This window comes from Pelodiscus sinensis, chromosome 6 (assembly GCF_052426305.1).
Source record: "Pelodiscus sinensis isolate ZL-2025 chromosome 6, ASM5242630v1, whole genome shotgun sequence".
Lineage (NCBI taxonomy): Eukaryota > Metazoa > Chordata > Testudines > Trionychidae > Pelodiscus > Pelodiscus sinensis.
Genome location: NC_143057.1, coordinates 15,581,713 through 15,609,401, shown reverse-complemented (window position 1 = coordinate 15,609,401; position 27,689 = coordinate 15,581,713). Strand labels below are relative to the sequence as shown.

Genomic DNA, 27,689 nt, shown 5'->3' with positions numbered 1-27,689 from the left:
GCTTCCATCCTGAGGAGCACTAAGAGCCTCCATGGTCTGCCCCACTGGGTGCTTGTGCCTCATTCTTCCCTCACGTCCTTCCACTTACCGCTCCCTAACCCCCCTTCCTGATGTAAAATAAAATACATGTATTTTCATGAACACAAACTCTCTTTATTAACAAAACTGGGGGAGAGGGAATGAAACTCTGGTGAGACTGGGGAAAGGAGATGGAAGAGAGTGGGAGAGGGGAGGGGGAGACCTGGGAGGAGGGAGCTGGAAGTGGGAAGCAAAGGGAAGAAGGGGGAGGGGAAGCTGAGGGCTCAGGAGTGGGGGTCTTGCCAGACCAACTTGGTTTTAGAGCAAACCTACTCCTGGGTTCGCATGTGGCCTTTGGTGGCCAGGCTGGCAGCTATCCTGCCATAGACGGATGCATTCCTCCATCTAGTGCGGAGATAATGGATGTTGGGGGCATCCCCCCAAACCTGAATAAGGTCCATGATCTCCACCCTGGACCAGGAAGGTACCCGCATTATCCGGGCCCTAGCAGGCTCCTGGGAGCTGGCAGACTGCTCCTGGGGAGTGGTGGAAGGCTGGCTGCCAGTGGCTTGTTGGCTCATGATTTGGGGCCACTGGGTCGGGGCAGTGACTGCTGGCTCTGGGCTGGCAGGCTTGGAGCTGGCACAGGCACTGTGGCCAGAGTCTATCCCTTTAAGGGTTCCGAGGAGGAGGAGAGGGAGTGGAGTGTTCTTGGTTGGGGCTGACATGGCCACCAGGGCACCCTGGGAAGGCTGGAGGCCCCCTATTTTGAAATAAGTGTCTGCACAGCACTTATTTTGAAATAGCTATTTCGAATTTGGTGTTATTCCTCATGGAATGAGTTTTACCAAATTCGAAATAAGTGCTCCACTATTTCAAATTTATTTTGAAATAGCTGTTTGGCTTTGTAGATGCTAGGAAAGTTATTTCAAAATAACTTTACTGTGTAGACATACCCTGGCAGATTAGAAGAGATTTATGATGCTATCATTTTACCAGTCCATTTAAATTTAGAAGGGCAAGATCTCAACTTGATAAATGAAGAGTGTGGAGTGTCTCTGACACACCCGATATAATAAAGACATACTAACGCAATGTCCAGAGATTCCAAAAACATCTTCACAATAAATAAGAAAGTTTCTTCTTGTTTAGGGCAAGGAACAGCTATGCAGGAAGTTAATTAAGCCTATATGGGAAAAATAGGAAAAATAACTTCTCTCATTTGACGAATAAATGCACAAGAACAAATAAACATTCTTGGGGAAAATATATATATATTGCTCTTGAGACTCTCAGACTTTGATCTTCATGGCTATTCACTTTACACTATTTCCCCCTTAAAGATAAAGCAAAGTTTAACTTTAATTTTGGATATATGTTGAAGGCTCTCTGACTAAAACGAAGCAGCTGGTCAACCATCTGACAGATAAATATTTAGAGTATGCCTGTGCCATAACAAAATTACCTATTATTTTATTATTCTCCCAGATGTTTTAAAGGATACATATTTTTAAAAAATATAGATGAAATATACACACTTTAAAAGTTGCTAGTAAGTGTCCTGCACTTACTTGCTAGAAGTCCTTTTAATCCCCAAATCACTTTGTAAAAGAAGCTTGATTTACTTTATTTTTACATGTAAATAAATATTAAAACGTTGCTTTCCTCACCATATACATAATTAATCATAAAGCACCTTTTAGTCAAGTGTTTCAATTCACGTAAAATGCCTCAAAATTAAATATTTTATTTCAATTTTCCTTATGGAAAATAGAAAAAGTACTTCAAAAATCAAACTTCCTCTCTAATATAAACCTTATCCTATGGGATGGCTGGCATTAGGAAAACAAGAAGAAAGTCTTTTTGCAAGTAGCAAACAAGGCATCAGGGATATTTAAAATAGTAACCTCTGTAGCATTTGTTATTTTAGAGTATATGCTAGAGAAGTACAACCACAAATTTCCATATGCAGCGTAAGTTTTTGAACTCAAGACCTCTGTGAGATTAGAAAGGGGAAAAAAATCTATATATTATGGGTATGAATATCAATGGAAGACTCATGATAGATGGATGGTATAATCAAATAAAAGTTGAGTGTGCAAATACATAATTGGGCTTTCTAGTTTGTATGCGTTATAAAACTTCCTCTATTTCTAATTTTCTATATTTTTTTTTACAAAGAATAAAATTAACACACACACTTAAAGATTTCTAGATTACATAAAGATTAAAATTTTTTAGAAAATGCAATCAGCTCCCAATTTTACTATTCAGCATTCAACAGTTAATCAAATTGCATAAGTAGTAAATTCTGAAAGTAAAAGAGAAAGTCTCTGTCACATACCCACCCACCCACCCCTTATCAAGCAGACATATGAAATTTGTGAAATTTACTCCTTTACTCCTGTGAAATTTACAGAATTATTCGTTATATCTAAGCAGAAAGCCTGATCTGCAAGAATATTCTTCTTAAGTATGGTACCCCTGCATAAAATTCCAAAATTTTCTAGCAAACAGTAAGACAATAGAATATGCTGCAAAATCAGAGTTCCTTCCTTCCTTCAACTCTTAAACTGGCAAGTTGTCACCATAATGTTTAGTAAACTAGGGTTGCCAGATAGTTTCACAAAAAATACCAAACACGACAGGAAAAAAAATTGGTTGAGCAAAAAACAACATAACAACCGCACAAAAAGAAAAAAAAAATCACAGCCCCTTAAAATCCCCACACACTCCCTGTTCCTCCCACCCCCACCAGACACGGCGGGGGAAGAATGTCCTAAATGGCCTTCTGGCTGAGAAAAACAAAAAATACCGGACATTTTACATGTCCGATATTTTCTGTTTTTTTTTTAAACCAGACACATGCTGCAAATACCAGGCTGTCTAGTCTAATACCAGACACCTGGCAACCCTGTAACAGATTATATGAAAAAGTCACAGGCACATAATGAGAATCTGATGTGATATGTCAGGGAGAAATCATCACGTGAATAGATTTTAACAAAAGAGGGGCCTGGTTCATTCACTCATTCATTAGGAATAGCTTAGAGAGAATGCCTTGGAGAACAAACATCCTCTTGTTACTGCTTTATGACACCTTGCTTCCTGGCACCAGTTTGTCGTAGTTCTCATGAAACATTCCATATTATATCTATTTTAATTCTGTCCCGGGCCTTCCAGAAACCTCACATCTTTAATCTATTTGTCACAATCTCCATTTCAGACTCCCTTTAGAATCGTGTGATTCTAATATTCTCTTTGCATTCACTACCGACTGCAGTAAATAATGTCTCTTGTTCTTTTTCCCCTGTCTTAACAAGTATCCGTAATTATATGAAGGACTATTTTGAATAAAATTGTAAAGATGGCACTAATTAAATAAATATTGCTGCCTGTCATTTCAATAGAACTGGGTTAGCTAATTACATGGTTCAGTAGCACAGAGGGAAAAAAGAAAAAAGAGGGGGGTTGACTTGGGGAAAGAGGAGTCGAGCATGGAAGTTTTTACAGGAACAAGCACTTTTTCTAACCTGATGAGATTTTAGCACATCCAAGGGAGGAATGGGAACAAGGAATGCTTGGACTCTGCCACTGGCCCACAGAGTTTTGAGCTAATGGTGAGGCCCAGAGGCTGTCCCAGTATACACCATCTCCTCCACTACACAAACATTACACATAGAGGACATCAGTGCATATCTTGAGGGCATTTAAAGCTGGTATTTAGCATGAGGAATAAGTCGTGGAATATTCAACTTGCCTAATAAGGAAGTCACTTCCTCTGATATATGAAACTAGCTATTGGTCTGCAAAGATGTAAAATGTGCTAGCGTTTGTGTGCATAGAGACTTGTGCTAAGCCCACTGGATACATTTAATGAATGACTTGTCAAGACAGCCACTATGGGATAATTGTTGACCACTCATATCTGGTAAGAATCACAGCATTACAAGCATAATCTGAAAAGATTTTCTGAAATACCTTAGAAAATATAAAAGTTTTTTTTTGAGAAAAAGCTCAGCTATTTGCTTGCTTAATAGTATCAGAAGAAAAAAATAGCTGTGCTAGTAAAATGCACAAGGGAGTTGGTGCTGGTTATTACTTCACTTCCTTTTGAAATTGTCTTCACATGTTAAGTTTCAGATATCTGCACAGTTAATACAGACTGCATTTAACAATCTCATTATCATTTATCAAAAGATATACATTTTAATTTCTAATCAGGCACAACTTTTTGGGTTGGAATTACTAATTGAGGATTTTTTTTTAACAGGAAGGAGTGCATATATGGTGATAACTTGCTTTATTTATTTCATTCTTCCCCTTTCTCTATTTTTCTTAAAGGGAAAGAGACGGCAAGTGGTAGACATGACTCTGGCTCAGATAAACACAAAAGAAATCAGCAAAATCAGCTGCTCAATAAAAGGACTTTCTACAACAAGTCAAACAAAATGTCTGTGTCTAGACTATATCCCTCTTTCAACAAAGGGACGTCAAAATGGCAAATGAAGTGGGGATTTAAATATCCCCCACTTCATTTGCATAATTGCATCATGGAACTCTTTCAAAAAAGCGTCATTTCGAAAATAAAACGCTTTTTTTTAGACGTGGTCTAGACGTGGTTCTTTCGAAAATGGGAGGCTTTTTCGAAAGTTACTGTACTACTCAAAAAATGAGGTTTACAGGATCTTTTCTAAAGAACTGCATCTAGACCACAGTTTTACTTTCAAAATGGCGCTTTTTCGAAAGAGCGCCATGATGTGATTATGCAAATGAAGGGTGGGATATTTAAATCCCCACTTCATTTGCAATTTTGACGTGTCTAATTTACATCCCTTTGTTAAAAGAGGGATGTAGTCTAGACACAGCCTATTGGAAATCTGTGTGGATACTTTACAGTGGTTGCTTAGGACAGATGGTAGCCTAATTGCGGTGTACATATTTAGTGCTGGTTTCAGTGTCTGTGGATGTTTATATTCATCAATCTGGGGTCTGATTCTACATGCTTTACTCAGGTAATGCTCAGCAGTCAGTAGCCATATTGCCTGAGTAACTCACCAGTGTAAGCAACAATGATGGGTTTCAGATATTATTAGAGATATCAGATTGCTCCAATCTTAAAAAGTCTACAAAAAAAAAGCTACAGTCACCATTTTTCTAAAGGATTATTTCTGGTAACTTTAATGGGCTTTGGAGTCATAGTTTCATTATTTTCTTCAAGTTCTCGGCTTCTAGGTATTAGATACACAGATACCTTCACTTCTCAAGCACAGGTCTCTATTTTAGTACCACAAGAATATACCTCACTGTGGTTCTGTGTAGCACCAATTTTCCCTTTAGAACTTTGAAAATGTCATTAACACTCTATCTTATAACTGCAGGGCAACTGCAACATACCAATTTATGCTCAGGATTGAGATGGAGGAACTAGGGATGTAAAATCCCATTTAATTGGTTAACCGGTTAAATATATTGTTTAATCAGTTAACCCATTAAAGGAAGGTGCTGGGGCACGCCAACCACAGGCACCCCTGTCCAAGGCAAGCCTCCTAGGTGGGGAGCTGCTCCAGCCTTCATCAGTTAATCTTAACTGGTTAAATATTCACATTCCTATCAGGAACTAGTCCCGACTCTGACATAGTCCCCATTTTTGGTTTTCTGCAAGTCATTGAATATCTATGACTTCTGCAGTCAAAAAACTTTTGTCAAAGACTCTCTAAAAGTCCAAGTACGTTATATCCACTGGATCACCCTTGTTCATGTGCTTATTGACACTCTCAAAATAACTCTAATAAACTGGTGAGGCATGTTTCCCTTCACAAAAGCTGTGTTGACTCTTCTCCAACACAGTGCTCATCTCCGTGTCTGATAATTCTGTTCTATATAATGACTGGAGTACCGTTATTGTGATGGCAATTTTTTTTAAAAAAAGGGCTTCAGAAATTAGGAATTACAGGCTGGTAAACCTGACTTCAGTACTGTACAAACTGGTTGAAACTATAACACCTAGATGAAAATAATTTGGCAGGGAAGAGACAACTTGGCTATTTAAAGGGAAATCAAGCCTCACCAATCTACCAGAATTCCTTGTGGGAGTTAACAAGCATGTGAATAATGGGGAACAAGTGACTATAGTTGTGGTGTCCTACACACTAGCCACTAGCCTCATGTGCTATTCGGCCGGTTGAGTGTGACTGGTTGCACACCACGGTATTATATTGTACTTAGATTTTCAGAAAGCCTTTGATAAGCTTCCTTACCAAAGGCTCTTAAGTAAAGTAAGCTATCATGGGATAAGAGAGAAGGTCCCTTCATGGTTTGGAAATTGGTTAAAAAATAGAAAATAAATGTGAGTTTTCACCACTGAGAGAGGTAAATAGTGGTGTCTCTCTGTGGTCTATACTAGGACTGGTTCTATTAAGTATTGATAAATATTCTGGAAAAATGGGCAAACAGTACAGTGTAAACTTTGCATATGATACAAAACTACTCAAGAGAGTAAGTCCCTAGCAAACTGAGAAGAGCTACATAGGATCTCTCAGAACTGAAACATTGGGCAACAAAATGGCAAATTAAATTTAATATTGATAAATGGAATATAATCCCAGCTATACATATAAAATGATGTCTACATTAGCCATTACCATTCAAGAGAGAGAGATCTTGGCATCATTATGGATAGTTCTCTTAAAATATTCACTCAATATGCGTAGAAAATTAGACAAAATATCTTATTGCCTGTATATAAATCTATGGCACATCCACATCTTAAATACTGCATGCAGATATATAAAAATATATATTGGAATTGAAAAAGGTTCAGAAAAGGAAACAAAAATTATTAGGGCTATAGAATGTCTTCTGTGTAAGGAGAAATTAATAAGATTGAGCTTGGAAAAGAGACAACTAAGGGGAACATAACAGTGGTCTATAAAATCATGACTTGTGTATAAAGAGTGTTATTTACTCCTTAATACTACAAGAACTAGGGAGTCACCAAATGAAATTAATAGACAGCAGATTTAATACAAATAAATGAAAGTGCATAGTAAAAAAAAAGGCTAGAAAAAAGGCTGTGAAAGCTATTAAATGGCTATTAGCCAGCCTCTATTTACCAGAAGCTGGGGATGGGAGAGGGGTTGGATCACTTGATGATTACCTGTTCTGTTCATTCCCTCTGGGTCACCTGGCATTGGCCACTGTCAGAAGACAGGATACTGAGCTAGATGGCCTTTTGGCATGATCCAGTATGGCAGTTCTTGTGTTCTTTATTATTTTTAAACAACAGTGCCTGATACTGAATTTAAGTTTACTGGCCTGTGATCACCAGGATTGCTCGTGGAGCCTTTCTTTTCTTTTTTTTTTTTTTTTTTTTTTAAAAGTACCATTTCATTAGCCATACTCCAGTCATCTGGCACAGCGATTAATTTAAGTTATGGTTGTGCTGGAATTTCATATTTGAGTTTCATCAGAATTTTGAGGTGAACAAAATGGTGACATACTACTGTTCATAAACCTCCTCTCTGGCAACTAAATTTGGGATGGTATCTCAGATTTGTTATCTAAAAAAAGGCTTAGATTGGGGTGGAAGGGTTCCCTCATATCCTCTGCAGTAAAGACCAATGCAAATAATTCATTTAGCTTCTCCACAGTGGCTTTATCTTCACTTCAGTGTTTCTTTAGAACTTCAATTGTAGTGGACCCACTGATTGTTTTGTAGGCTTCCTGTGTCTGCTGTACTTGAAAAAATGCTGTTTGACTTCCAAGTTCTGAAGGATGCTTTTTTGCCTCTAAGGGTGTCTACACAGCACACTAATTTCAAAATGAGATATGCAATTTGCGTAGTGCAACTTGTATATCTTATCTCAAATCTTTTTCAAAATAGCTTATTTTGAAATTTGGTGCATCTACACAGCACCAAATTTCAAAATAACACGTCATTTCAAGCCATCCCTTAACCCTTGTGCAACAAGGTTGACCGGGATGGCAAAACAGCATGCCCGTTATTTTGAAAAATATTTCAACTTAATGGGAGGCTTGTGTAGACGTGGGATAGCTATTTTGGGATACCTCTGGTATCCCAAAATAGTGATGTAATGTAATTGTACTCCAACTGCCTCTTTTACTGCCATGGTAGTATTTTTGATCCCTTTACTTTTTATTATTTGGGGATGTACATTTAGTTTGAAGCTCTGGCATGGGGTTTCCAAGCAGCTTGCAAGCATTTCACTCTTGTTACCATTTCTTTTCATTTCAGTGTTGAAATTAAATGCTTCTGTGAGTAGTTTCGGTGGTATTTTCTCCACGACAAGGATGTGTGTTAATTAATATATGGCTATTGTATTATAGAGAGCTGAACCCTACTGTGAATTCAAATACCACAACACTTTATGAGGTTTGGAAACTAAACCAGGATCTATATCCACATTTTGAAACAATTTTCCATTAAGTTGAGCCAAAACCTTGCATTCAACCCTCTGCCAGGCACAGCTTTGAGAATCTCCACCCCTATTCTCATTCCCAATCATCTTTCCCTCTACCACCCATCAGATCATTCTTCTCTCATTCCAGAGTCCTTGTTCAAGTCTCTTCATACAATCCCAGTCTCCAAAAAAGTTCAGCTTGAGGAAGGTACCTGGAGATGGTTAAAGCTTGGCACAATTACAAATAATTGAAAACAAGGATACTTGACAGTCCCTATTATAAAACCCTGACAAGAGACAGCACCAGAAGCTCTATTTCTGATCAAGTATTCCCATCTGAATTCCTTGAAACTCTGTTGTATCTTATGTCTGAAATGAATTTCAGCTCAAATTTTGAAACCCTGTACTCACAATTCTTGTAAAATTACAAACTTTTTTCTATATTTATTATTAATGCAGTGCTGCAGATTTTATTTTGCTGGTCTTGCTCATTGGATAGCAGTACCATAAATTAGTAACAGTAACTTGTATTTCTCTAGTGTCTTTCATCTCAAAATATCAGATTTTTTTTTCTTTAAAACAATTTGATTATCTATGATTGGAACATCACAATACTTTTATACTGAAAGGAGTTTTACTAGTCCTGTTTTACAACAGGGGATACTGATGATACTGAGAAAAGTCACTTGCGTAAACTTTAGGAAGCTTCAGTTAAGAGCCAACCACTAGGCCCCTTTCCATGGCCTTGACTCTGAAAGATGATAAGCCAGCACAAACACTGTGGAAGTCTCTGAGAGTTGGGGACACTATGTATTACACAGCTCTTATAACAACACACACACACACAGACGGGGCATAGCTTTAGTTCCTAGAGAAGAGTTAATACTACCAATTCATGCCAGTGAACATGATCTCCATTTATCATTCCCAAGTCATTTCAAGATGTCAAAATAACTTCTGAGGAAACTTTTCAACCCTTTCTTTTCTTTTAAACCACAAAACTTGCAGACAACTTCTGACCTGTGAGGTCTCAGAACCTTTTTGTGTGAAGACTGTCCCTGTTAATTCTGCTGCCTATTCCTAAGATTGTGAAATTACCTATTATTAGCTCAGCTAGGAAACATCTTAGAAAAGAGAAAGGAAGCTAATACCTCACATCTCAAAAAATTACTATCATTATTATTAATCATTCATTATGACTAGCCTCAAAGCTTCCTTGACTGGTCTTCCATTGAGGTATCATTTTGTATTACAGGATTCACCCTTGGCCCCACATTCTCTTAATAATGGTGTGTTTGAGCAGATGTCCCATATTCAACTCCTCTGAAAATTAATAGGATCCAAACATGACCACAGCTCTTGTTTTTATCTTAAATCATATTCTGGTGATCTCAATGATTCAGAGCAGGAGTCTGCAACCTATGGCTCTCGAGACAAATATGGCTCAGCATAGAACCAAATATGCGTCTTTTGTCATTCCGAAAATGCATGCAATTTTTTAAAATTAAAAAGTAAATTAATTTAAAAATTTAAAAACATAATTACTCATGTAGCTTGAACACGAATTTGACTAGTTCTGATGTAAACTTCAAAGAAATGTGTGAAAAGATGCAGCAGCAGTCCCAGTTAGGCCTGTAAAAAAATTAACGTGTTAATTGCAGGCGTTAATGCTGAGCTGCCCCTTTGATGTGCCGTTCTGGTACTTCAAAGGGGCAGTGTATTAGGAGTCCCCAGCTGACCCCGGGCTCCATGCAGTGCTGACCTTTTGAAGCATCGGAGTGGTACTTCAAAGGGGCAGCGGAACTGAGAGCCAGTTCCGCGTAGTGCTGCTCCTTTGAGGTGGCTTGTCAAAGGGGCAGCGCTGCACGGAGCACAGGGTCAGCTGGGGACTCTGGCTGATCCCGGGCTCCTGCGGTGCTTCCCCTTTGACACGCCACCACTGTGTTTTGAAGAGGCAGCTGCACTGAGCCTGGGGTCAGCTGAGGACTCTAGCTGATCCTGGGTTTCCGCAGCACTACCCCTTTGAAACACTGCATTTCAAAGGCGCAACACATGATTAATCGCCTGGTTAATCATAATTATTTTTTTTAAATCACACAATTAATCACAATTAATTTTTTTAATCATTTGACAGCCCTAGTCCCATTAAATACAATCTGTGAGAACAATATTTCATCTATGTTATTATTAACCATCATGTCAATTATCAAAAATATTAAGGTGTATATTTTCAGTCATGCTAATAGGCATTCTTATATGGCTCTTGTTCTGATCACTTGTTCTGAATTTTGATGGACTTTGGCTCTTTGGTTTAGAAGGCTGTCAGCCCCTGATTTATAATAATGTAAGCTCCCCCAGCCTCTGCTACTAGCTAACATTCAAGAGATTCCACATGGAATCTTTGCTTTGATACAGTAACTAGCAGAGCTTGGTTTGGTTATGATCCACATTGCTTGTCTTTTTTTTTTTCCTGGAGCTGCTAGATAAGAATGGCCGTACTGGGTCAGATCAAAGGTCCATCTAGCCCAGTAACCTGTCTGCTGACAGTGGCCAGCACCAGGTGCCCCAGAGAGGGTGGACCGAAGACAATGATCAGCGATTTGTCTCCGGCCATCCTTCTCCAGCCTCTGACAAACAGAGGCCAGGGACACCACTTCTATCCCCTGACTAATAGCCTTTTATGGACCTAACCTCCATGAAATTATCTAGCTTCTCTTTAAACTCTGTTGTAGTCAGCAGCAGCATGACTAAGGGCAGATATTCTGCCTTCATTTACACCTGTACAAGCTATATTCTGGAATAGCTTATTTTGAAATAGCACATCTACACTCAAAAAGGGCAGTGAAATAGCAATTTGCTATTGGATGCTCTCTCGCATTTGAGGCCACCTGGAACCAGTTCAGGCAGGGCATTAGGTCAGTATTTGCTTCCTGGAGCTAGTGCCTGAGGCTGAGAGGCATGCTCACAGGGACTCCCCTGGACATCCGTTTCTCAGGTTCTTCTGCTTGCTTGCCTATGTCTCTGATGGACAGCAAACCATTTCCACTGTGGGCTTTGGTTGCCCTGCTTTTGGACATCACAATACTCCCCGCTATGGAACCGGAATTGCCTCTGGGCATGCGACAGCCCCTGACTTTCATGCTGCAGTTTCTGCAGCAGTCTCCGCAGGCTGTCCTCTAGGCTCTGTGGAAACATGACCCTGAACTGCTTGAGGAGACCCTCAAAATATGTCTGAGCGCAGGTCTTTCAGCCACACCCCACCGTGGAGAGACACTTCTGACAGCTGGACACCACTTCCGACTGATGGGACTGGCTCGTCATGGAGCGGTGGAACGACCAGCAGTGGCTCCAGAACTTCCACATGAGAAAGGGGTTGTTCCAGGAGCTGTGTGCCTGGCTCGCCCCTGCCCTCACACGATGGGACATGCACATGCAACCTGCTATCCCCCCAGAGAAGCAGGTTGTCATCACACTCTGGAAGTTCGCCACGCCAGACAGTTACCGAGCTGTTGGGAACCAGTTCAGCATGGGGAAGTCAACCATCAGGGCTCTCGTCATGCAGGTATGGCACTCTTGGGCTGCAGTCCCTGGAGGGGGAAGTACTAGAAAGGAGAACCCTAAGGAAGCGGGTGGGCGGGGGGGGGGGGAGGAGTTTAGAGGTGCAGGGGATGGGATGCAGGTGGTGGGGGATTCCCACGTGGTTCTGCAGTCCTGCCCTCAACAGCCTGGGGTGGTAGGTTCATAGGGATCAGCTTCTGGGGTATTTGTAGGGGGGAAGGAAGGGGAAGGCTTAAGAACCTCCCAAGTGCTCTGGCACCCCCTTTGATTCTGTGTGTTTGTCTCCTTCTGCAGGTGGTGAGAACACCACCCTGATGTGCAGGGTCATCAACCTAGGCAATGTGGACCCCATTGTTGTTGGCTTTGCTGCCATGGGCTTTCCCAGTTTCAGGGGGGTGGGGTATTGACAGCATCCCATCTGGGCACACACTACATCAACTCCAAGAAGCAGGACAGTGTAGCACTTTAAAGACTAACAAGATGGTTTATTAGATGATGAGCTTTCGTGGGCCAGACCCACTTCCTCAGATCAAATAGTGGAAGAAAATAGTCACTACTTCCACTATTTGATCTGAGGAAGTGGGTCTGGCCCACGAAAGCTCATCATCTAATAAACCATCTTGTTAGTCTTTAAAGTGCTACATTGTCCTGTATTTTGCTTCAGCTACCCCAGACTAACACGGCTACATTTCTATCACTATTCAACTCCAAGAGATACTTTTCAATGGTCCCGAAGGCCCTGGTCAACCACTGTGGCCAGTTCTCAGATATCTTTGTCAGCTGGTCTGGGAAGGCACGCAATACTCACTTCTTCAGAAACTCCAGCTTCTTCCACAAGCTGGAAGCCAGCACTTTCTTCCCCAAGCACAGCGTCAGGGGTAGAGACATGGACATGCCACTGTGCATCATGGGGAATGAAACCTACGCCCTTCATGCTGTGGCTAATGAAGCCCTATACCAAACACCTTGACCTGAGCAAGGACTGCTTCAGGAACTACCTGGGCAGGGCCCACATTCAGGTGGAGCGGGCTTCAGGCATCTGAAGGAGAGGTTCAGGTGCCTCCCAACCCGCTTGGATGTGGGGAGCAGAACATCCCCCAGGTGGTGTCCGCATGTTGTGTGCTACATAACATAGTGAGGAGGAAGTGGGAGGCCTTCCTTCCAGGGTTGGGAGCAGAGGCCGGCCAGGAGGGAAGGGTCTTTGAGCAGCTGCACACAGCTGCCATCCGGCAGGCCCATCAGGTGGGGGAGCGCACATGGGAGTCCCTGAGGGAGAGTTTCTCACAAGGACCCCAGTGACATTCTCCCCAAGGCCTCCCCACTAGAGGGCTTACCCCCTCTGCCTTTCCTCTAGCAACCCCTCCTTACCTCCCATCATTTCTCTCCCCTTCAGACACAATTAAAAAAAACCAAACACCTTTTTGGTTGATAACAGAACTGTTTGTTGATTTATTTGGGGTAGAAGTGAGTGGGGAGAAGAGGGACTGAACCTGGAAATTGGGAGAAAGGAGGGGGGCTGAGAACCTTGGAGCAGGGAGGGCAGTAGCTCAGGGTTGTAGCTGGGAGTGTCATGTGGCTCGGGTATTTCCTCTGCCTCATATGCATGGACCTTGGTGATCTAGAGGGTGGTGGGGTCCAGGAAGGCAGGGGGATAAACAGGAGGAGGGGATGAGGCAGAGTCAGGAATGGGAGTGGGAGCAGGACCGGGAACTGGAACTGAGGCAGGAGCAGGAGCTGGCTCCTGGTGGGTCAGGAGAGCCTGGATGGTCACACATATGTTGTGTCCCAGCTGCAGCAGCTCCATCCCACTCCGCCACTGCATGTCATCCCAGACCTTCTGGGCCAGTGTCTCCTTCATGTCTGGAGGATGGAGATATGTTCCCTCATGAGGTTCTCCTGGGCTCTTTGGCACTTGCAACTCCTCTGGGGTCAGGCAGCTGGCTCGGGTGGTGTTGCCCACCCCACTATCATGGCTGGTCTGGCTGTGGACAATAAAGAGAGGTTGTTAGTCATCCCTGGAGACATTGTCCCTGAGGCCTTGCCCTCATCTGTGAGCTGAGAGCAACAGTTCAGAGGAAGGTGATGTCCCTGGAGCAAGGCCATGTGTGGCCTGGTAAAGTGGGCCCTTTCTTACTTCTTAACCTTACTCTGGACCTGCACCTAGGTCCGGGTATTGCACTTTGTGGCCAGACTCTCAGCCCAGACATCCCCAGTGGACCATGCTTCCCATCCCACCCCCCAAGGACAAGTAGGCATGGGAAATTGTCAGCCACACTGGGATCCAATGGGTGGGAGGGGGGCCTCGAGTTCCTAGCCTTCAATCAGTGTTGCACTCTTGCTGGCTTTGGCTCTCCCAAGGGGAGAGACCTTGTATCCCTGGCTGCTGGGAGGAGAGGGGCTGAGGGTGCGGAGGGGAGGGATTGAGCAGCACAACACACCTGCGCCTTGCAGCACTGTCCCCGGGAGCAGATGCTGCTTTGTGCATGCAGGCATACCCGTGTGCGGCACTCCAGAGTATGTGTGTGTACATCCTTGTCACCAGCCTCCTTCTAGAGGTGGCTTGTGGTGGGAAGGCATCCACCCTGGGGGTCAGAAGTGTAGCCGGCCTCCCCAGAGCCTGTGAGCAGGAGCCAAGAGGTGCTATGGTGCTGTCTCCAGGGGCTGCCTGACACAGACTGGAGCTGCACATGCCTCTACGTGCACGGATAGCAGCACGATGGCCAGGCCGAGAAGGCTGAGTGACGATCCCACCACAGTCCTTCAGCACCCGCCACCCCCACCCTGTGTGTGTGTGTGAGGAAACTAAGACCACTCACCTGATCATCCTTCCCTGGCCTCAGAGGATGCCTGGAACACATCTAGGCTGAGGAGTACTGGGTCCAGATTGATAGTCATCACTGTGCTGGCTGTGTCCTCCTTCTCGGCTGGGAACCCCAGATGCCTGATGACGGGCATCTCCAGCCCCTAGCCCACTACCAGGATGCAATGCAGGTCTTCATAATAGGGGCAGAAGTGGGGTTCTGTCCTGCCCATCCCTCGCTCTGGCATATGCCTGGTGGAATTCCTTAACCTTATTCTGGACCTGCTCCTGGGTCCAGGTATGGTGCTTTGTGGCCAGGCTCTCGGCCATCTGGCCATAGATATCAGCATTGTGCCATCTGGAGCAGAGGAACTGGAGGTTCTCCTCCTTGCCCTTCACCTTGATGAGGGTCAGGATCTCCACCCCAGACCAGGAGGGTGCTCGCCTTTTGTGCCTCCTGGCAGGCTCCTGTGAGCCCTCTGCATGCTCCCTGGGGTGGATAGGGGGCTCTTGGGGAGGGGAGGGTCAGCTATGGTGGCCAGACAACGTTCCCTGGCAGCTGTGATGTGACTGGAGGCTACGAGGGCCAGCTTCCTGCCACAAGCCCTTTCCCCTGTGTCTGCAGCTTTAAGAGATACAAGGGAAGAGGAACTATAGAGTCATGAGGAGTGTGGATGGAGTGGCCAGCAGGGCACCTGTGGGATTTCCTGGAGACCCTTTTTTCCAAGAAAACTCCCTGTGCTGCATCCACACCCCCCTTGTTCCAAAATAGTTATTTTGGAAGAGGAGTTATTTCTTGTGGAATGAGGTTTAAAAACCATCAGAAAAAGCTGTTGGTTATTTTGATTTTCTTTTGAAATAAAGCAATTGCTGTGTAGATGCTAGCATTATTTTTCTGGAATAACAGCTGTTATTCTGGAATAATGGTGAAGTGTGGCATGGGAGAAATTCTCCTTGAGACAAACATAGGGCAAAGGGTATAGAGAACTAGTGAATAGATTATGGGAAAGCAACAAGGTGCATCTGGGGTGTGTATTCAAAAGGAAGGAGAGGCCTTTCATTTGCTCTCCTGGCGCATCTCTGCAGCAGCTTACTACAGTAAAACTCCAATAGTCTGGCATCCAATAGTCCGGCACTCCTGATAGTCTGGCATATCTGATAATCCGGCACCATCTAGGTCCCATAGGTTTCGGATTATCGGAAGTCTACTGTATAACCAAGAGAGATGGCCACCAAAACCTTAAATCTGAGCAAGAGATACAAGTGGGCCATCAGAACCTGGGAGATTCTCCTCTCCTTTCTCCATAGTGCTGCTCAGTTTACTGTTGGAAGGATGTGGAAAGGCAGAATAGCAGCATGTAATTAGACACAGGCTTGCCAGCCTGCTCTTACTGGAAGAGGAAAACAAAACAAAAACTGATATTAGCAGGGATACTGGAACAAGATTGAAAAAAAAGACACCTAGTTATCCTTCTCAGGTATATTGGACAACATCCATTTAAGACATCTACTGTAGATTTGAAAGACTTTGTGCATCTCTCTGTCTGTGTGTTCATTCAATTATGAGTTTGTTCAAGAACTCCTCCTAAACACTGAGAGCTAGGATCACCAAACTTGGTTTCAGCTTCCTTGTCTCATAACTTAAAGCAAGCTCAGGGTTTGGTTGTACCAGGACAATGGGATATGCATGGAGTGAGATTGTTTCTCGTTAAAAGAAAAAGGGAGGGTTGTGATAGCGGGGACTGTTTTACTTCCAAATGACCACAAGGTGCAGTAAAGCATTGGGGACAGTTATACCCCCGAATGGCTAATGGGGGGGAGGGACAATAAGTGCCCCAGCTCCGGGGAGCAGCTGGGCCTCCGCCATGCCAGTGTGGCCCTGGGGAGCAGCTGCTGGCCAGCCAGCACTGCCCCTACCACTGCGGTTGGTCATGGGGAGAAGCCAGCAGGAGGATTTCACAGCCCCTGTCACCACGGGCAGCTCCAGGAAGAAGCAGCTATCTGCCTCCCCCCCTACCCTGAGCCCCTCCAACTTTTCCAACCCCTTGCCCAGAGTCCTGCAACCCCACCTCCTGCCCTGAGTCCCCTGCCTCATGCTTTGATTCCTTCATAAGAATGGCCATACTGAGTCAGACCAAATGTCCATCTAACCGAATATCCTGTCTGCCGATAGCGGCCAATACCAGATGCCCCAGAGGGAGGGGAATCACAACAGGTAATCCTCATGTGATCCCTCCCCTGTCACCCACTTCCAGAGAAACAGAGGCTAGGGACACTATTCCTACCCATCCTGGCTAATAGCCATTGATGGACCTAACCTCCACAAATCTATCTAGCTCTTTTTTGAACCCTAGCCTTCACTACACCCTCTGGCAAGGAGTTTCACAGGTTGATAGTGCACTGTTTGAAGAAAAACTTCCTTTTGTTTGTTTTAAACCTGCTGCCTACTAATTTCATTTGGTGCCCCGTAGTTTTTATATTGTGGGAATAAATAAATAGCTTTTCCTTATTCCCTTTTTCCATACCAGTCATGATTTTATAGACCTCTATCATATTCCCCCTTAGTCTCCTTTTTTCTAAACTGAAAAGTCCAAGTCTTTTTAATGTCTTTTCATATGGGACCCGTTCCAAAACCCTAATAATTTTTGTTGCCTTTTTCCCCCCCAACTCCAATATACTTTTTTTGAGATTTTGCAACCACATCTGTACGTAGTATTCAAGCTGTGGGCATACCATGGTTTTATATAGAGGCAATAAGATATTCTCTATCCTTTTAATGACTCCTAACATTCTATTTGCGTTTTTGCCAGCCGCTGCAAACTGATTGGATGTTTTCAGAGAACTATCCACAATAACTCCAAGATCTCTCTCAAGTAGTTGTAGCCAAATTAGTCCCCATCATATTTATATATAGTTGGTATGTTTTTCAATGTATATTACTTTACATTTATCAACGTTTAATTTCATTTGCCATTTTGTTGCTTTACCCTCCAGACCCTGCCTGAGCTCCTCACCACCCCTCAACTCTGACTTCTTCACCGTCCCACACCCTTATATTCCTGCTGTTAGCCTCTCCTCAAACTCCTACACCCCCCACACTTCTAGCCTCCTGCCCTGAGTTCCCCGCATCCCCAAACCTCTATCTTGAAGACCTGAGCAACTCAACCTTCTTATCATAAATAAGATGAAGAGTTTTGAAATCCATAGGAAGGAAGTGTAGAACCTTATTTGCTGGAGAATGGGTCAATAGAACACTGTCATTCAAATTTAGCAGACAGGGAATGCTGCTCAGCTACAGTGCTTTGAGACTATGTCTAAAACCTTTTTTATTTCAATTCAGGTTCAGAGAGTTGCACAACTTTGATGATGATAACAATAACGTGTGCAAAGCTGAGCAAAATAGAGTCTGCAACGTCTAGTGGGTAACTATTCAGAATGAAGAAAAAAGGAAGGATGGTTTTGTGGTTAAATTCTGGACTGAGATTAAAGAGCTCTGGGTACATTTGCTGGCTCCGCACTCTGTGTAATGTTGAGTAAATCCCAATCTCCCAGGGTCTCAATGCTCCGTCTGTAAAATGGGGATGATAATACATAACTTTCTAACTCTTTACAATCTCAGTACACAAAGTGGCTAGATAAACTCTTTAGAGCAAAGACTGTCTCTTACTAGATGTACGGATAACATGTGTCACAGTGGGGCCTTCAATTCAATTGTGAAGCCTATCTGTTAATGCATTATAAGTTATTAATTTTACACTGAAATTATTGTGTACCATTAATAGGTTAAGTATCTATCTATCTATAGTAAACTTACTACAGGGTTAGTTACACTTTCTAACTCCTGCTGTAGCAGGCCAGAATTTGTGTAGTTAAAAATGAAAGATGGACATTTCTCTAACACTATTTTCTTGTATTTTAACCCCATAGATGAGGCCATCTTTTGAGGAACACCCTAAGGGTAGGTCTAAACTACAAAGATCTTTCAAAAGAGATGAAAGTAGTCTAGATGCGGTTTTTTTGACCTCCTCCTCTTTTTCAGAAAAAAACCAAAAACAAACCCACAACCCATTCTTCCAAAAAAAAAAAAAAAAAAAAAAAGGAGGTTTACGCAGTTCTTTCAAAAAAGGGTGTTTTTTTAAACTGCATCTAGACTATTTTTGTTTTCGAAAGATCCTAGAAAATGCAAATTCCTATTTTGAAAGATTAGTGTAGTTTAGATGTACCCTAAGTGTCTTACTAATGTGAGTTACTTATCTTAGTTTTCTTGTTAAAGTGAGTTACATCTCTTATCCCCTAACATTTTCATTCCTGAAACAATTCCACTTTGGCCCAAATTGATTGGGCTCTATATTCATGATTTTGCATTAAGAGTCTGGATGTGTCTTGGTCATTCTGTAATTACTGTTTGTCAGCATGGAATTAGGTACTATTTCCACTGATGGGCTGTGTCTTACATGAAGTCAGCTCAGGTCAGCTCTATATTAGATCTGGAAGGTCGGCTTAACATGCACAACTTCAGCTTTGTAAATAACATAGTTGGAGTTGATAAACCTTAAGCTGAACTTGGCGCCACTTCACAGTGGGAGGTAGACTAGAGCAAATGCTCCTATCGAATTCCCTTACTCCTTACTGTTGCGAGGAGTACTAGCGACAAGCAGGAGCAACCTCAGCATTTGATTTAACGGGTCTTTACTAGACCACTAAATGGAATGCCAGAAGATGGATCTCTGGTGTGGTAAGTATACCTGTGGCCTCAGGCTTTTCCCAGGGTTATGCACACTACATGCTGAAGAAAATGGAGCTTCTCTCTTCATGGGATTTTTGAGCCTAAATTCTCTCCCTATCCTAGGAGTTCTCCATATGTCTCCTTGAGACTCCTCACCACTAGTTTGTTCATTGATGTACTCCATCCTTTAATAAAAGCTACAGTGAGATCTACTTTTGAAGTGTTTCATTAAAGATGCTCAGTTTTTCTTTTCCTGAAAATAATTCTGACTTTTCAGTTTTCTGTTTCAGCAAAAAAATTGAACGCATTTTGTGTATTTGTTTTTTCAGTGAAAAGTCAAAATCATGCATGGACAACAGACCCTTCCCTTGAAATATACCGTCATAGTAAAAATTTGGCAGAAAAATTTCAATCAGCTCATACCCATTTAATGACTGGAAGGGTTTATTGCATAAAAACCTCAAGGTGTCTCCACAGCACTCTTTATTTGGATGAAGGAGTCTCTCACAGGGTAGAATAATCACTAATTAGCCTATTATTATGCTGGCTGTCTTCTTTCAATTTTATTAATTTAACTCAACAATGCAAACATGAAACCTACATTATTCCCTTGAAATTTTCTAAAAATCCCATGAATGCCCTTAGCAACATCAATAAACCTATACAACAGAGTACCAACCACTTAATATGTTCCTAGTAAGTACAAATTTATGGAAGTAAGTATCCACAAAAGTGGAGCAAACAGTTCGCAGAGAAATCCCAAATCACACTAAACACGGTCAAATCTACTCCTGAGATTTACTAAGATCACCACCTTTCTAGGGGTCCGGGCCCACCTTTGACATCTCACTGTAACCATGTGAAATTAGTAGTTTTGCAGTACTATCAAGTTACATTAGGTGATGTAAGTTTTGTTCTGAGTTTGATGATACTCAGAGCAAAACAGGCACGGGGAGAGAACAGAATGCACAAGCCATTTCAAAGTAGTTATCTCCTGATGATGGAATTTCACTAAAACACAACAAAGCATGAGGTGGGGAGTGGAGGGAAGGGGAATGCCAAACCCCAACTCAGCCCAGCACTTATGCACAAACTTCACCTGGAGATGTGCTTAAATCCCTATGTATTCAGCAAAGCAGAGGCATATGCCAAACTCTCGCTGCCTTCAAACACTTGGTTAAGTATGCTACTCAACACAGAATAAGCATGTACTTTGGTGCTTTGCTGAATCAGAGTCCCAGACACTGCTCTTTTCATGACTGATGTTGCCTGCTCACTAAAGACAAGCCTGCCTGCAACCCAACTCAAAGGGGACTAATTGTTTTGGCCAGGGCAACACAGTTCCTCTCTAAGCACTGGCAGAGGACACACAGGGAAGAACATTTTCATAAACACCTGCAAATTACACTGTGCTTAGCACAGCTGGTGTGCCTAAATTTGAATTAAACAGCTACTGCAAGAACAGTGGTTTCCTGGCATAAAAATACATATAGCTGATATTTTTAATCTACATTCCCCACACAAATACTAAAAACCACACAAAACACAACCATACAGTCTGCTATTAATTATTTCTCAGAGCTCACTCTCCACTTCCATTCATATGCTCAGTGCCTAATTTCACATGCTCCCTCCTCCTTTCACATGGATTCACTGCAATTAAACAACACAATTTACACTGAGCACCCAGTAGCCACAGCCCTTGAAAGTCACGTCACATCAGGACAGACCACAGTGGCAGCAATAAATAGACATCATAAGATGTAATCACCTTACCATTCATTTTGGCCTCCTGCCATGCTTAGTATGTTGTGAAGTGAACAGCAGTTAAGTGACAGCTCTCCTGTCTTTTAATGAAGGCCCAGTCATTTTCACAAGTGCTGCACCTTTAATCTTGTCAGGAAATAACCTTTCTGGGAAACAAGCCTGGCTGAAAGCAGTTTAAGTTTTCAGAGCCTCATGAGGTCCTCTGTGTGCAGCTGCAAGGCCCAGTCACGAAGGGGAACATTGATGGATCATGCTGCATTGTCTTAGTGTAGTAACCTAATAAACTTGAAAGGTAAAAGACACCACTGGTGCAGAGCAACTCAATTGCTTGTAGTAACAATAGTTTCCCCTGTACAGATGGTGGAAAATTCAGGTGGTCTTGTCTGCTACCAAGATCTAGGCACTACCTCATCCATTTAATTAACCACTGGGGAATCAGTGACAGAGCTGCTCTGATTACAGAGTAATGGGTCCATCAGGCACAATTAGTGCCCAAATGAAACACTGTAGTTTGTATCAAAACTACTGAAGTAAACAGTTCCTGGTCCTGAAGGGGGCTCCCTTCCTAATTAACCCTTAGAGGACTGAACTATTAGCCATTATTCACTCAGGCATTTCCTAATGTGCCATACTGTCATCGCCTGTACATTAACTCTGCCAGTAATTACAGATGGATTTTCAAATAGGTATCCGTTAGCTGACTATGCTCCCAGGCACTACCTATAAAGTCATGCACCTGTGGGTATTCCAAACTGCTAATACATTATTCCCAGCAGTATCTCAGAGCATGATGTAATAGCACCAGGGAGAAAAAAGTGACCATGGTAACAGTGTTCCAGAAAGTGTTGCTTTGATGGGAAGCAGCATTTCCAAGAAAGAAAAGCACAGGTGCTTCATTGGTGGTGTGGGCAGAAAATGTGACTCTGCCCATGGGTCAGGCAGTGGCAGAGAGATAGGGATGCTGAAACATTTGGAAGTTACTGGACTTATTAGGTTTCATTAACATCATTAGTATATGTGTAACCACCTGCAGGTGAATTAAAATCTGGGACCCTCTGGAGCTTACTGCAGAAGCCTCTACAGCTTGAGCTATAAAGCCAGCTGGCTTTCAGCTTAGGCTGTAACACACACTCATTCTTCTCTCTCATTGTATGTGGTCTAAGTGCCACTACATGGGATAGTGAGTAGGTTACATATGCACATATAAATTGCAGAATTAGATCGCTATCCTGTCCCAACACAAGGGCACTGAAGAATGATTCAGAAGTGCACTGAAGTCAATAGGAATATCTCATCTTAAAAAAGTGCATTCTCCATGAGGATAAAATAACAAAAATGTGGTTTGAATTATGTGTGACAGAGCCCATGTTCATTTACTGTTTATATCTGGACACTGTGTCACGGTAAGGGCTATTTTGTACCATGATGTCATGTACTAAGATCTACAGGGGAATAGATTTCAACAAGGTTGTACTTTCCTCTGAAACTTTATCATGTCCTCATACTCTCCTGGGTATCAAGCCAGCAACTGGGCTGGAGGAGTAATAATCCTGCAATATGATCACTTAAGTACCAATAACATATGAATACCAAGTTTTCTGGGTGTGCACACATGCCTCCCCTTTTATAGGTAGTGTAAATTGTAGAGACGTCCCACTTCCTTAGGCTTAGCCTCTCATCTCCAGAGCCGTCAAAAGTGGTCTTTCAAATCTCATGGTGAGACCGCCATCTCCAGATCTGCCATTGAGCAGGGCTGGATGGAGGCATGGGCAAGCCGGGCAGCTGCCCAGGGCGCCAAATGATGGGGGGCGCCTGATGGCAGCTGTAAGGGGCGCGCGGCGTCCCTTACAGCTGCCATCAGGTGCTGTTTGCCCAGCTCCCGCAGCACCGGCCCGCCTGCATCCCCTTGGTGTCGGCCAGCAACGCCCTTCCCCCCACAGCCTCAGAGCCCTACACGGTCTGGTGCGCGTGCCAGCAGCGACAGCTGGGCTAGACTGGACCGCGCTTGCACCGTGCACCCTAGGGGCGGGCCCCGGGCTATACGCCAGCGGCCGTAGCCAGGCTACACATGCACCGTGCAACCCGGGGGCGGACCCAGGCTGCACGCCAGCAGCTGTAGCTGGGTTGCGCCCCGGGGGCGGGCCTGTGCTCCGTAGGGTGGCGGGCTCACTCCCCATGGGCAGACCCGCACATGCGCCATGCGTCCGGGGGCGGCACCACGCACCCGTGCCTGGGCACCAGGATACCTTGGGCTGGCCCTGCCATTGAGAAAACTATTCTGGGACTCCCTAGCATGTTTGAAATGTGTGTCCCCAGGCGTCATGCTGTTGATACATCTCAAGCAGTAATGTGTTATTCATATTTCTCTGAGTTCATCAGAGCCTCAACTAGTTATTTTCATTGTTTCCCAGAATAATAGAACTTAGTGAGGCAATTTATCCTCAACTTAGTATGTACTAAGTAACACTCTTCAACTACTTCTAGACTGCAGGTTTCTTTCAAAAGGTTTTTTCGGAAGAGATCTTCTGAAAAAACATCTTTAGAAAAAGAGCGTTCCCACACAAAAGAGAATTGAAAAAGCGATCTCTTCTTTCACAAAAGAGTGTCCAGACTGATTAGACACTATCTCACACAAAAGGCCATCAGGAACCACTTCAGATAGGGCATTAGGTCAGCAGTTGCTTCCGGGTGCTGTTGCCTAAGGCTAACTGAGACTCGCACCTAAAGGGACCTCCCTGCACAGCTGTTTCTAAAGTTAGGAACTATTTAGAAAAACTAAACATACACAAATCCATGGATCCGGATATAATGCATCCAAGGGTCCTGAGGGAGTTAGCAAATGTCTTTGGCCATTATCTTGGAAAACTCGTGGAGATCGGGAGAGATCCCAGATGATTGGAAAAAGGCAAATGAAGTGCCCATCTTTAAAAAAGGGAAGAAGGACAATCCAGGGAACTACAGACCAGTCAGCTTTACCTTAGTCCCCGGAAAAATCATGGAGGAGATCCTCAAGGAACCCATTTTCAAGCACTTGGAACAGGGGGAAGTGATCAGGAATAGTCAATATGGATTCACAAAGTGCAAGTCGTGCCTGACCAATCTGATTAGCTTCTATGATGAGGTAACTGGCTCTGTGGATATGAGAAAGTCAGTGGATGTGATATACCTTGACTTTAGCAAAGTTTTTGATAACAGTCTCCCACAATATTCTTGCCAGCAAGTTAAGGGAATATGGATTGGATAAATGGACTGTAAAATGGGTAGAAAGCTGGCTAGACTGTTGGGCCCAATGGGTAGTGATGAACAGCTCGATGTCAGGTTGGTGGTCGGTTTCTAGCAGAATGCCCCAAGAATCTGTTCTTGGACTGGTTTTGTTCACCATCTTTATTAATAACCTGGATGAGGGGATGGATTGCACCCTCAGCAAGTTTGCAGATAACACTAAGCAAGGGGTAGAGGTAGATTTGCTGGAGGGCAGGGATAGGGTCCTGAGTGACCTGGACAGATTAGAGGATTGGGCCAAAAGAAATCTGATGAGGTTCAACAAGGACAAGTGTAGAGTCCTGCATTTGGAACAGAAGAATACCAAGCATTGTTACAGGCTGGGGACTGAATGGCTAATTAGCCATTCTGCAGAAAAGGACCTGGGGATTACAGTGGATGAGAAGCTGGATATGAGTCAACAGTGTGCCCTTGTAGCCAAGAAGGCTAATGGCATATTAGGGTGCATTAGGAGGAGCATTGCCAGCAGATTCAGAGAAGTGATTATTCCCCTTTATTGTTCTCTGGTGAAGCCACATCTGGAATACTGTGACCAGTTCTGGGCCCCCCACTATAGAAAGGACGTAGACGCATTGGAGAGGGTCCAGCGGAGGGCAACCAAAATGACTAGGGGGCTGGAGCGCATGACCTATGAAGAGAGACTGAAGGATTTGGGTTTGTTTAGTCTGCAGAAGCAAAGAGTGAGGGGGGATTTGACAGCAACCTTCAACTTCCTGAAGGGAGGTTCCAAAGAAGATGGAGACAGACTGTTCTCAGTAGTAACAGATGGCAGAACAAGGAGCAATGGTCTTAAGTTACAGTGGGGGAGGTCTAGGTTGGATATTAGGAAAAACTATTTCACTAGGAGGGTGGTGAAGCACTGGAATGGGTTACCTAGGGAGGTGGTAGAATCTCCATCCCTTGAGGTTTTTAAGTCTTGGCTTGACAAAGTCCTGGCTGGGTTGATTTAGTTGGGGTTGGTCCTGTCTTGGGCAGGGGCTGGACTTGATGACCTCCTGAGGTCCCTTCCAACTCTATGATTCTATGAGTCTATGTTCTGCTGAGTTCTTGCTTACCTCCCTGAGGGACAGCAAAGCTCTTGTGCTTTGGTAGCCCAGCTTTTGGATGTCACAGCATTCTTTTTGCTATGGAGCTGGAGCTGTCCCTTGGCATGCAATGCCCTACACTGTCATGCTGCAGGTTCTGCAGCAGTTTGTACAGACCATCTTGATGGTCCTGCCCCAGCTTGACTCCAAGCTCATCTGTGAGTTCCTCTACCTGGATGCAGGAGCAATGCTCTTGCACCCACAACCCATGGTAGAGAGACGATTCTGGAGGCTGGACACCAGTTCCGACTGGTGGGACTGGCTGGTGATGGAGCTGTGGACCAGCAATGGCTCAACAACTTCCGCATGTGGAAGGCCATCTTTATGGAGCTGTGTGCCTGACTCGCTCCACACTCTGATGACGCAACACTTACCTGTGGCCTGCCATCCACCTGGAGAAGCGGGTCGCCATCACTACGTGGAAGTTTGCCACCCCAGACAGCTATCGGTCAGTGGCCAACCAGTTGGTGGTGAGAGAGAGTTCTTCCAAGGGTCAGACCTGTGTGGGGCCTCCACACAGCCTGTGAGCATGAGTCCATGGGTGCTCCAGGCTAGCTCCTGAGGCCACATGGTGCACACTGCAGCTGCATGTGCTTGCATGTGCACAGAATATAGCATGCTGGCCAGGCCAAGCAGGCCAAGTGACAATTGCTCCCCATCCCCTCTGCACCCACCTTCTCCGCCCTGTGTCTAAAACTGACAGCACTCACCTGATGATCCCTCTCCAGCATCAAAGGATGCCTAGGAGATGTCCAGGGCCTGGGGTATTGGCTTCAGGGTGAGGGTGACCGTACTGGCAATTTCCTTCTCCTCCTGCAGCTGCTGGTCCTCCTCCTCCTCCTCATCAAGGCGACCATGGGTGTCTCGAGTCCCGAGTCCACCGTTACAGGTGGGGAAAGGGCTTCACCACACCCCAGGATTCTGTGCAGTTCCTCGTAATATGGGCACGAGTGTGGTCCTGCCCCAGTGTGAGAACTGTGCTCCCTGGCCCTGGCGTATCCTTGGTGCAGCTCCTTGACCTTGCTCCTGACTTGGTCCAAGGTGAGGGGGTGGTATCCCCTCTCAGCCAGAACCTCAGCCATCCACCCATAGATGTCAGCATTCTGCCTCCAGGAGCGGGGATTTTGCAGGATGGCCTCCTTCCCCCACAGCTCGAGGAGAGACAGGATCTCCACCCCTGACTAGGAGGGCGCAGGCTGTTTGCTGCCCCTGACTGGGTCCTGGGAGACCTGGGCCTGCTCTCTGTGAGGGCCTGGAGGTTTTGGGGGGCTTGTTGCTCGGCCATACCTCCAAGTTGTATTTCAGGGAGAGCCGTGTGGTCAGGGTGCTGCTCCACTGATGACTTCCTGCCACAAGGCTTGTTCCAGGTGCCTGCAGCTTTAAGAGCTGGTAGGAGACAGGAACTATAGAGTTGTGATTACTCCCACATGCCTTTTTCCAAAAGAGCACTTTCAGAAAAGATGTTCTTCCTCATAGAAAGAAGAGTACCGCTGTTGGAAAAATCCCTCTGTTCTTTCAATTTACTTTTGAAAGAATGCGATTGCATGTGGATGTAACTCACGTTTTGACAGAAAAATGGCCGTTTTTCCGACAAAACTCTGTAATGTAGACATACCCTTTTAAAAAGTCTTAGAGAAAAATATATAGCAACTACTTCTAACCACTAGTGTTCCTCCAGAGATTTAGAACAGAATACAATTCACTTCATCTAACTTACCTGCTTTTAAAATAACACCTTATTGTGCAGAATTGCTCAATAAGCCCATCCAAAAAAAGAGAACTTTCCTCGATTCACCTTAATTTTGATTCAGTTAGCACAGTAAAACAGTAGGGCTGTGTCTACACTGGCATGAATTTCCGGAACTGCTTAAAATGGAATACTATTCCGTTTTCAGTTTTTCTGGAAAAGGAGCGTCTACATCGGCAGGCTGCTTTTCCGGAAAAGCCCTTTTTCCAGAAAAGTGTCTGTGGCCAATGTAGACGCGCTTTTCCGGAAAAGACTACTGGGCTGTCTACACTGGCCCTTTTCC

The 27,689-nt window shown here is 44.0% G+C and overlaps 1 protein-coding gene across 3 annotated transcripts in view; it reads right to left on the bottom strand.

Moving 5' to 3' along the window:
• LINGO2 (leucine rich repeat and Ig domain containing 2) overlaps positions 1-27,689 on the bottom strand; it is an 839,851-nt gene that overhangs the window by 74,539 nt on the left and 737,623 nt on the right. Inside the window, exon 1 of one of the 3 annotated variants that reach the window (XM_025185822.3) lies at positions 21,302-21,826. The exons of the other annotated variants lie outside the window; for them this stretch is intronic. Within the exon in view, the coding sequence (XP_025041607.2) occupies positions 21,302-21,304 (3 nt within the window). The 5' untranslated portion in view covers positions 21,305-21,826. Of the gene's footprint in view, positions 1-21,301; positions 21,827-27,689 lie in introns of those variants that run through there. 3 annotated transcript variants of the gene reach the window in all.